Below are 11,913 nucleotides of genomic sequence, written 5' to 3' on the forward strand. Positions count from 1 at the left end.
CGCCTGGTGGCTCAGTGGTTAAGCCGCTGCCTTCGGCTCAGGTCATGATCTCAGGGTCCTGGATCGAGTCCCGCATCGGGCTCTCTCTCTCAGCAGGGAGCCTGCTTCCTCCTCTCTCTCTCTGCCTGCCTCTCTGCCTACTTGTGATTTCTCTCTGTCAAATAAATAAATAAAATCTTAAAAAAAAAAATAAAAATAAAACCTTTTTAGCAGTAAAAAACCCTTAGATGCACAGTTAAAAAAAAAAAAGATATCTTTAAATGCATTGCTGAGCCTGGAAGAAAGTAAAGGAAATTCCCAAAGGCAAAATGAACAAAGAAAACCTAGAAACTAAAATTAGAGTTAAAGGGGGTGGCAAAAAAGCTGAAGCTGAAGGCATGTGCCTCCAAGAGTTGAGAGCTTTGGAAATTAACAGCTCAGCTCTGTGAGAGGACCTACCTCTGTATAAGCTACTGAACCTTAGAGACCCATGCATAAAACCCAAATCTCCAAAAGGATTATATTCTCAGAGAAAGAATAGCCTTGAAAATAATCTGCTTTGAGTTATGAGCCTTAAGGAGAGTTGCCTGTCATCACCCGGGTTGGGGCTGGGGGTGGGGTGGGGGAATGCAATGTGTATGAGAGCCTTTTCTGGGAGTTTGAAAGCATAGGCATTCTCCCACATGAACCTTGGATTTGAATTTTTACTACCCTGGAAGAGCAAATTTTTTCAGTTAGGTAGTACTCCTTGGTATTCCTCCCTGAAAACAGTCATCCTCATTATAACACCTCAGGAATTTTATTTTTTTTAAAAGATTTTATTTATTTATTTGACAGAGATCACAAGTACACGGAGAGGCAGGCAGAGAGAGAAAGAGAGGGAAGCAGGCTCCCTGCTGAGCAGAGAGCCCGATGCGGGACTCGATCCCAGGACCCTGAAATCATGACCTGAGCCGAAGGCAGCAGCTTAGCCCACTGAGCCACCCAGGCACCCCCACTCAGGAATTTTAAAGATTAGGGTCAGCCAAATATGAACTTTAATATTAAAAAAGAAATCACTGGTAATAAGATACCATTGGTGAGACTGAAGTACCCAACAGATTTAGATGCCTCCAGGATGTTACAGTTATCAGGTACAGCATATAAAATAACTGTATAACATTCTTAAAAATAGAAGGATAAATATTAAACTTTCAAAATGATTTAACATATTTGAAAAACAAATAGAAGCTATAGGGAGAAAGAAGTGTTGAAACTTAAAGTTTGGATAAATTAAAACAGGTTAGAGACTGTTGAAGTAAATCAGCAAATTAGTGATGAATCTGAAGAAATTATAAGAATACGCTGAGCCAGGAAAATTAAAAAATACAAAATAGATGTAGAGAAACACTGGAGAATAAATAGTATTGAAGCAGTTTGCTAAAAAGATGTAACTTTTCTTTTTTCACATTAAGCTACATTTTTTATATATATATATATATACACCGTATATATAAATATATATAATATAAATATATATTAATATAAATATATAAAATATATATATAAATATATATTTATATATACATTATATATAACACCAAATCTTAATTTTAAAATTTTAATTAAGCTTTATCATAATTACATGGATTCTAGGGGCACATGAGGGCTTAGTCGATTAAGCATCTGCCTCTAGCTTAGGTAACGATCCAGGTAATGATCCTGGGGTCCTGGGATCGAGTCCCATGTCAGGCTCCCTGCTTGGTGGGGAGCCTGCTTCTCCCTCTCCCTCTGCAACTCCCTTGATGGTGCACATGCTTTCTCCGTGTTAAACAAATTTTTTTTTTTTTTTAAGGTAAAATGAATTCAGAGAGAAATATTTTTTAAAAATTAAATGAATTCTAAGAACTGTCTCAGGTATTTTAATAAACATCTTGAACTTTTACCATTTTAAAATAAGGGTATATTCTTTTGAAAGACAACAGCCTTTATTGTGTTATAGCCCTTGGCCAGCTTCAGTCCCAGAATCCTAGATTCTTCTATGTAGGCCAGTAAAGAATATATTTTTAGTTTCTTTCCCTTCTGTTTTCAATTATTGAAAAACGTCTGAGAGTATAAAATTCAAGACCTGACATTAGTACAACTAAATTTTTTCTTAGTTTTTTTATTTTGAAATCATTACAGATTCTTAGGAAGTAGTAAAGAAATATACAGGGAGATGTCTTGAACCCTTCCCTCAGCCTCCCCCACTTTTAGCATCTTCCATTACTGTAGCACATTATCAAAACCAAGAAATAGGCATTGGCACAAGCCACCAAGCCTATTCATATTTCACCAGTTATATATACACTAATTTGCATGTATGTGTGTGTGTGCAGTTTTACTACATGTGTAGCTTGTGAAACTGCCACCACAATCAAGGTGCATAACTGCACCATCACTGCCAGACCCTTATGGTACTGCTCTGGAGACGCACATACCCTTCTGCTTCCCGTGCCTAACTGCTGGTAACCACTAATCCAACTTGTTCCTCTCCATAATTGTATTTCACAAATGTTAAAGGTAATACACAGTGTGTATCCTTTTGAGATTCTCTCATTTCACTCAGCATAATTCCTTTGAGGTTCATGTTCTTACCGAATTTAATAATAGTGTGCTCTTTTTATTGCTGAGTACTATTTCATGGTATGGACACATCTCAGTTTGCTTAGTCACTTCCTTTGAAGGACATTTTGGGGCTATCACAGTCCTATTTGAAGCTATCACAAATAAAGATGTGTGTAAATTTGAAAAATCCATTTTCATTTTTCTGGGATAACTGCCAAGAGACTGTATTGTATTTTAATTTAGTTTTTTTTTTTTTTTTAATTTGAGACAGAGAAAGAGCAGGGGGTAGGGGCAGAGAGGGAGAAGCAGACTCCTTGCTGAGCAGGGAGCCTGAAGCGGGACTCCATCCCAGGACCCTGAGATTATGACCTGAGCCAAAGGCAGATGCTCAACCGACTGAATGACTCACGTGCCCCTAATTTAGATTTTAATAGCCCAGATGTGAATTCTCCAGCCAGATTAAAGTGCTGACTGTCCAAAAGAATGAAAGCACAGTAGCAGTAAACATTTGAATGGCTCATGAGTTCAAAGTAAATCTTAAGGTAAATTTTTTACCCACAGAGAATAGAGTTCATGAATGTGGCTAAAAGGCCCTCATGTCTTATTTGTTTTTTGGGTTTGTTTTTCAGAAGCAGAACTATAGGCATGAATTTTATTAATGATCTGTAGATAGCCTAAATAACGAAAACCAGTATCTACTAATGAATCTGGGGTTTTTCCCTATAGTGGTCTTATCGAAAGTATTCACTGTGCACATGCTGAGTTGGCATCAACCAGTATTTGAGTGCCTGCTCTATATTGTGCACTAGACTTTATAAATGAGTCTTTTGGGGTTTTTGGCATATCCTTTAGCATATTACTGGTGTTTGCATTACTGAATTTTATACTATTGAATTCATTGTGTTTTATTCACAGAAAGATGAACCAGATGCTTTCAAAGAACTGGGGACAGGAAACAGAATTGCTACATGGCTGTTTTATGTAAGTTACAGCTGAAATTTTTATTTTAAGATGAGATTTTATTACATAACATTTATTTTGATGTGTGCAGGTGTTTGTTTTCCTTAGCCCTTATTTGATGTTCTGATTTAAAGAGTTTTTACAACTGAGTAAGGGGAGGGGTTTTTTGCATTTATAACTTCTTCAGATTGTAATATTAAAGCCTGAATAAGAATGCTAAAATTACTAACAGTCTCTCTACTTGGAAACAATCATTGTTGATATTTTGGAGTATGGACTGTCTGTTAATATGTGTATATAGGCATCTCTGTATATACTCACATTTTAAACTTTTTGAATTTTTTGTTGCTATATGTCAGAAAAAGTTTACAAATCACAAGTACTAGAACAATGAATTTTCACAAAGTGAACACATTGATGTAAGCAGCAGCCAGTGGTTAAGAGTAACCATTTTCGGAGTGCCTGGGTGGCTCAGTGGGTTAAAGCCTCTGCCTTCTGCTCAGGTCATGATCTCAGGGTCCTGGGATCGAGCCCCGCATCGGGCTCCCTGCTCAGTGGGGAGCCTGCTTCCTCCTCTCTGCCTGCCTCTCTGCCTGCTTGTGATCTGTCAAATAAATAAATCTTTAAAAAAAAAAAAAAAAGAGTAACCATTTTCACATTGTTTATTAAAGTTTAAAAACTTAACGATATTTTTAATTTTTTTCTATATGTTTAGGTATATGAATAATCTTAACTTTGCTCATAATATTTGCTCCAGTTCTCTATTGCTTCATAACAATCACCACAAAACTGAATGGATTAAAATAACTTTTTCTCTCTTGGTTGTGCGGTTGAGTAGGCATCACTCCTGGTCGTTGCTCTGGATCTTCCGTGCATTTGCAGTCAGGATGACTGGCACGGGGTCATTTTGAAGGCTGGGGTTGAGACTGGCTTTGTCCAGAATACCTGCATGTGGTCTGGGCTTCTTCCAGCATGGTGGCTGGATTATGAGAGCGCATATCTCCACAAAAAGCAAGGCTGAAATGCATTGCATTTTCATTACCTACCCTCAGGAGTCAATATTACTTCTGCATTTTATTAATCAAAGCAATTACAAGGTTCAGGGGACAAGGACATAGTCCCTACCACTCGGTAAGAATATCAGTGTCACGTAAAAAGAACATGTAAGACAGGACCTATTGGTATAATATTTGGAAAATACAATCTCCTACATTGTTGTAACCTTTGTTAACTTAAAAAGTTGTATTTTATGGGGCGCCTGGGTGGCTCAGTGGGTTAAGCCGCTGCCTTCGGCTCAGGTCATGATCTCAGGGTCCTGGGATCGAGTCCCGCATCGGGCTCTCTGCTCAGTGGGGAGCCTGCTTCTCTCTCTCTCTCTCTCTCTCTGCCTGCCTCTCCATCTACTTGTGATTTCTCTCTGTCAAATAAATAAATAAATAAATCTTAAAAAAAAAAAAAAAAAAAGTTGTATTTTATATCTAGACTTTTTGTTTATTTCATTGCACTTTCATCCCTATCTCCATCTGAATGATATGAAAATGGCATCTATTTTTGCGGTTTTATCTCACTCCCAACCAAAATTGGTGTCTCATTTTGCGCAGTCTCATTTTTTCTTCATTGCTCCCTGACCCCTTCCCCGTGTGTCTTTTACCCTATTTCTTCCATTCTTCATTCCCTCTATTCAACCTACCTTCTCACCTTCCTACATTATTCTTCTGCCCTCCCTCTTATAACTTCATCTGTTTCCAAAAAGATTTAAGATCCCATTAAAGAAAGGATGTAAGTTATCACAAAGGGAGAACCAGGGGAGAAGCTGATGCATTGTACAAAATTCATGCAGTGAAATCTTATATACTTTGTAGAGATGAGTTCTCCATAATTGTACCAATTTATATCCCACCTTTATATGTTGATGTTTGTCAGACTTTGATCTGTACATCTTTCACTTATTAGACTGACAGTTCTTGTGCTTTAATTTGCATTTCTCTTATTAGAGAAGGTGATCATCTTTTCTGGTGTTTGAGATACATTAAACATTTTTTTTGCTTTTATGAATATTGATACTATTTTATTTGGTCCAATATCCATGAGTGCTAGATTTTACTGTTAGATTTTATGTTAATTACCAATTATTGTGTTCTCCTTTAATTATATAGCATTCGATTAGGTTAGTGATTCACCCCCCCCCCCGCAATTGTTTTACTATTCCCAGACCAGCTGGACCAGCTACACGGAGTACGTCTTCTGCCGGGAGTGAGCTCCCCAGACCCCCTCGAGACTCCAACGCTCCCACCCTCCACCTTCCTGCTCCTACCCTACGCCTTTCCATTCCCCAGTCTCCCACCTTTAGTAGCTGGGCCAGGCCCACTTAACGCCCCACTTGAGAACCTATAGCCGCAAATCCTCTCGGCTTGTCTTCTTTGGACCCTGCTAACCGAGAGTGCCCAGATGTACCCCCTCCAGTGCTTCCTCTGCCCCCCCTCCCCGACTCAAACCACCCCTCCCCTGGATTTTCCTTAAAAAAAAAAAAATAGGCCATTTAACACAATTTTTTCATTTCTCAGGTGTTTCATTACTTACTACTACTGATGTATTTGTCATAGTAAAATATCCTTATTTATCTCACTTAATGCTTTTATTTTGATTTAAACTGTGCCTCATATTAAGATCAAACTCTGTTTTCTTTGCTGTAACATTTGCTGGGCAAATCTTTTTGTTTTCAGTGTTTCTAAGTTCCTTGTTTAATTTTTTTATTTTTTTAAAGATTTTATTTATTTATTTGACAGACAGAGAGAGAGGAGGAGGAAGCAGGCTTACCGCTGAGCAAAGAGCCCAATGCGGGGCTCGATTCCAGGACTCTGGGATCATGACCTGAGCTGAAGGCAGAGGCTTTAACCCACTGAGCCACCCAGACGCCCCTCTTAGGTCCCTTGTTTTAGATGTGACTCTTGGGTGTAGCATACTTGGGTTTTGCTTTTTGATTCAGTCTTTATGATCTGTGGTTCCATTGTCTCATTTTGTCCATGTGGTTCCTCCATTTGGAAGATTTGTGTTTTTATTCTAGGTTACATTTGAAAAATTTTTAAGATTTTAATTCCAGTATAGTTGACATACAATGTGATATAGTTTCAGACATACAATTGAGTGATTCAACACTTCCATACATTACCTAGTGCTAATCACAAGTGCATTCCTTAATCCCCCTCACCTCTTTAAACCATCTGCCCCCGACCTTCCCTCTGGTAACCACCAGTTTGTTCTCTATAGTTAAGAGTGGTTTCTTGGTTTCTGTCCTTTTTTTTCCCTTTTGAGTCCACATGTGAGTGAAATCATTTTGGTATTTGTCTATGTCTGACGTACTTCGCTTAGCATAATACTCTTGAGCTCTAAGTCATTGCAAATGGCAAGATTTTATTTTTTTATGGCTTAATAATACTCCATTTTGTGAGTGTGTGTGTGTGTGTGTGTGTACACACACAACATCTTCTTTATCCATTCATCTTTCAGTGGATACTGGGGCTGCTTCCATAATTTAGCTATTGTAAATAATGCTGCAATTAACACAGGGGTGCATATATCCTTTTAAATTAGTATCTTCATATACTTTGGATAAATACCTAGTAGGAGCACCTACTATTACTACTCTAGACACTGAAGCTCAGCAATGAACAAATGAAAAGTCCTTCCCCCAGGGAGGTTATACTTCAGTGCTATAAATGCCTAATTATACCCCTGTGTTACTTGATTTATTGGTTTTAAATAATATCTTTTTACCTCTGTCTTTTTACCTCTGGCTATAAGATATAAAAGATATCCTTATCTCCCTTCCTGGCTCTCTCATTTCTTTTGTTTTTTTACTTAAGTATGTAAACCTAAACTGTATCTTATTTTGTGTAAAAACTAAGTAGCATGCACAAACCTTCCTATGTTAGGTAGAAGTCCAGGTGTTCTCCTAGTCCCTGTGGTATCCTGTCTTCCTCACAGGGGCATATTTAAATTTATTTTACCAGTGCTTCTGATAATACTTACTCTGGAATTCTTACAGATGAGTGATGTTTCAGCAGGAGGAGCCACTGTTTTTCCTGAAGTAGGAGCTAGTGTTTGGCCCAAAAAGGTAAACTTGATTTGTTTATTTTAATTTTGTGGGTCTCTTTATTTTTTTCCCTGAGGAAGAGATGCACCTCAATTTCATGGTTTAATTAATGAATTACATTTTTAAAGGTAGAGATAATGTAAGCCTTACTAGGCAAAATTTACTTACTAGGTATACCAGGTAAAATTTTGAATATTTTTGTGGCATAGTTTACTATGATTACCTAGAAGTAATGAACAACCAAGGACTAATACTTAAAAGTTTTCATTTCTAAAATGGGTTCCATATGATATTTATCCTTCCATTTTGCTACTGTAAGATTTGTTAAGCAACTTTGTGATATTAACATTTCCATATGATCACCAGAATTTTGTAAATCACTGTCATATTTTAGAATTTTATTAGAGAAGATATAATGCTGCCATAGATGAGTACTTGCTCACAGGAACAGAGGAAAATTTAATTCCTGCAAAAAGTGATAACCTGCTATCTTATTTAGAGATAATTTTTTATTATTCTCCACAGGGAACTGCTGTTTTCTGGTACAATCTCTTTGCCAGTGGAGAAGGAGATTACAGTACACGGCATGCGGCCTGTCCAGTGCTTGTTGGAAACAAATGGGGTAAATATTTCCTGTATTCTCTTGTGATTTTTCCTAACATTGAAAGGGATTCAGCCACACCAGTTTCTGATCGTAATTCTTATGACAGATTTTAACAGTATTGCAACTTGAATTAAGATAGTATCTTTCCCTCAAGGAGTCTACAATGGTCTCTGATGGAGACAGGCAAATGGATAAATTAGAATATGGTATAGTACACACTAGTACAGAGACATAAACATAATGATAACTCCTTATAGTTGGGGACACTTCTTCAAATCTTAATTTTAAAATTTGGTCTTGAAGCTAGAGCAGTATGTTTTCCAGGCCTATTAGAGATGGGGGCCAGGACTCATGTGAAGCTAGGAAGACACTTAAGGTCATGCTAGTGCAAATGACCAGCCACATGAAAACAAAATAGAAACATACTGTTTAACCCCATAAATCCATTTCAGTATGTGTCACTAGCTCATGTGTCTAGTGACTACCATATCAGACATAGCAGGACTAAGAACTAACATCTGATGGTTAGGATTTTAAAAATCTCCCCTGATGATGGTAATGTTTGGCAGTCACTGGGCTAGAATGAAGAAAGGCTAGTGAAGGGGAAAACATTTTAGAAGGCTCTTTACCCTTGTCTAAGTGGGCAAGGATGATAGCCTGGACTAAGGCAGCAGCAAAACTGTTGGAGAGTAGAGAGATTGAGAGAGAGATTGAAGAGGTATATAAGAAAAAGTGACAGGGCTTGATGACCGAAAGATTGGAAACAGGAGTTGAGAAAAGGTAAAAGTAATTATGGGTCCTAGTTTAGATGTTTATACACATTGATGCCATGGATTGGGCTTTTGGATATAGGAGGAGTAGAAAATTCCATTTGAGGTACACTGAAAAGCAGTATATCTTGAAATCAAGGAAACTTAATGAGCACATAATAGTAGTGACTGATTGTAGGATTGTTCCTCTAGAGTGGAGGTTTTATATTCATTTTTAAAAAGTCTCTGTTAGGGATCATATTTTGCAAACAGGTTTAAACCATCTTCTGACTTACCTACATCTTAATTCCAATTGTGTTTCATTTCAAGCCTTTCATTGAACATCAGAAATTTAGGAAATGGACATACATAGACTATCAATTGAGTTTTCAACATTTAGCAAAGCTTTTAAGAGAGCTTAAGTACCATCTGCCTTCATCTTATTTGGTCTTGAACTTAGAGCTCATGTAGAAACTTTGTTAAATTAGTTAGATAATAGAGAATCTTAATATATTTTTTTCCTCTCACAGTATCCAATAAATGGCTCCATGAACGTGGACAAGAATTTCGAAGACCATGCACCTTATCAGAATTGGAATGACAAATAGGCTTCCCTTCCTTTCCTGTTATACTCTGATGTGTCTGATACGCACATTGCCCAGTCTTCACTTTCCAGAGTTTACAATTGACTAACACTCCATGATTGATTTCAGTCATGAACCTCATCCAGTGTTTCATCTGTGGACAATCACTAACTTTGTGGGGTTTTTTCCTTTTGAAAGTAACACTAAATCACCATATTGTACATATAAACCTTTAAAGTTCAGTTGGTATCAAAGAGGATAAAACAAGGTAGAGTTAAAAATGAGGAATTTTTACACTTCTATCTTAAAGAACTTCTTGTTTGGCTAAAGAAAACAGTTTAAGCATCTGATTATAGTATTTCACTACATCTCAGTGTTCAGGGGATAGGCTAGAATGGGCCATGTGGTTAAGTATGTGCCTAGGTATTAGGTCTACCTAATCTTACTTCTCTGGATCTGCCTGAAGACTAGGAATAAACTAGTCCTCTAATCTGGGTTCCATTTGATGTTTGCCCCATATACTATTCTAAGTTGATTTTTCTTCCTTCTAGATTTTTTTAAAGAAAGTATACTATATTTTCCCAGTTCCATTCTTTTCTCATAGCTCCCCTGTGGTGAATTTAGTCTGGGTTAAAATACTTTGCTTAAACAAAAATTTTTAATACAAAGCCCTGTATAACAACACTGGGTCTTAACTAAAATGATCATTAGCCTGTTTCCCCCCTTTTCATAAATGATAATTTTGTCCATAAAATTTGCTGTTTTTCTTAGTGCTAATACCTTGCCTCTTATTCCTGCTATAGCAGGATGATGATGTTGGCATTCTGATAAAATATTGTGCCTTAGGAGACTGGAAATTTAAAAATGTACAAGTCCTTTTAATGATGAGGGAATTGATACAAAATCTTTTCTAAAAAGCCAAAATGTTTGTTTTTCTCAATTCTGAGATGTATTGTGACAACAATGACCTATTTATGATCTTAAATCTTTTTTTAAAAATGTTTCTGTTTTCTGTGTGGTATTTTTCATATTTGAATGTGAATGCATGCTATAGTGACAACAGGTGATTTATGTTGATTTTTTTTTTTTTTTTTAATGTGTAGGACTTAGGTTTATCCCCCTGCACTCTAATGTCACATGGCTATGGTAGAAAATTGAGGCTCTTTGAACTTTCAGATACTTAATCAAAATCAGTTTCCTTCAAAAAGAGCTCTACAACTTTACTATGGTTATGGAGTTATTACACTAGGGTTACTTAAGCTTTCTCTTATTCAAAAATAAGGTGGACTATAAAGCTGTGACTCTAATGAAGTCTACTAATCTTTTTACATTTCTTATGGTGAATCTTAGTTCATACAAGGGCTTTCTATCCTTTATGCACTATTTAAATATAAATTTAAGAAAGTGTTACTTGTTTGGGTAAGAAGGTATTATTACTTTTGCCAATTAAAATCAACTGTAAAATTCCTTTCTCCCAAATACCCTTTGTTTCACCACCACAACTATTTTGGTAAGAATATTGAGAATTAGCTTCAGTATTTTAATCTGCTTAGATTTTGTAACCATAGAGAATTTAAAAAAAAAAAAAATCATGCTAGAAGCAATGCGAATACAAAAGTATAGAAATAAGATGAGGGGTTCAGTGAATGGAAACTAACCTTTATTACCTTACATGTTTTAGCAAGTAGAATGAAAGTAATACATATTTCAGAAGGAAATGACATTCTTAAACATTTCCTTATATTCAACCTAAACTCTCCATGAGGATCATTAAACTCTTATCAGTATTAGATCTTACAGAACCCTCCCATGTTTCATTACCAACTATTTTTCTTTACAAATGGGAAGGAGAAAAAAAAATCCTGTAAAAGGTTTTGAGTCTAGTGGTCACTGCAATCTTTTTTTTGATGGTGAACATTAAAACCAGTGAGGACTGCATGCCAGCCCTGGGGCACAGGAAAAAACCCCCATGGTTTAAAAGGAGCAACTAGAATATAAAGGAACCGTGTCAAAGGATGGCGGAGTTAGTTTGGAGGGGCTAGCAAGTGCCATGGTTTATGTTCCCCTTCAGTTTGATAGCATGGATAGAGGCAGGGTCTATGCGCTGTAGCAGGCATATCACCTTAGTGAGACCCAGGCACACACAGATCACCCTTGGTGAGTGCTCACTATACCTCAATATAGCCATCTCAGGCAGGTGATACAGGCGCAGAGCACCCCAGAACACTCCAAACCTGCACCTGAGGACTCGTCAGTGCACCTGTGGCACAATACTCTAGGACCCCCTGGCTAGTGCCTGTCTTGCTTCCAGTCACTCCAAGGCACCCTTGTATGGAGTGCTCCAGGATTCCCTGGCCC

General features: G+C 37.2%; 1 protein-coding gene across 2 annotated transcripts in view; it reads left to right on the forward strand.

Annotated features, from left to right (window-relative positions):
• The window catches only part of P4HA1 (prolyl 4-hydroxylase subunit alpha 1), a 77,445-nt gene extending 66,889 nt beyond the window's left edge, over positions 1-10,556 (forward strand). For both annotated transcript variants that reach the window (XM_059169967.1, XM_059169966.1), the window contains exons 12-15: positions 3,481-3,546; positions 7,571-7,639; positions 8,144-8,240; positions 9,502-10,556. In XM_059169967.1, coding sequence (XP_059025950.1) covers positions 3,481-3,546; positions 7,571-7,639; positions 8,144-8,240; positions 9,502-9,572 — 303 coding nt within the window. In that variant the 3' untranslated portion in view covers positions 9,573-10,556. The remainder of the gene's footprint in view (positions 1-3,480; positions 3,547-7,570; positions 7,640-8,143; positions 8,241-9,501) is intronic.
• Positions 10,557-11,913: the final 1,357 nt, after the last annotated feature.

Source organism: Mustela lutreola, chromosome 4 (assembly GCF_030435805.1).
Source record: "Mustela lutreola isolate mMusLut2 chromosome 4, mMusLut2.pri, whole genome shotgun sequence".
In the NCBI taxonomy this organism is placed as follows: domain Eukaryota; kingdom Metazoa; phylum Chordata; class Mammalia; order Carnivora; family Mustelidae; genus Mustela; species Mustela lutreola.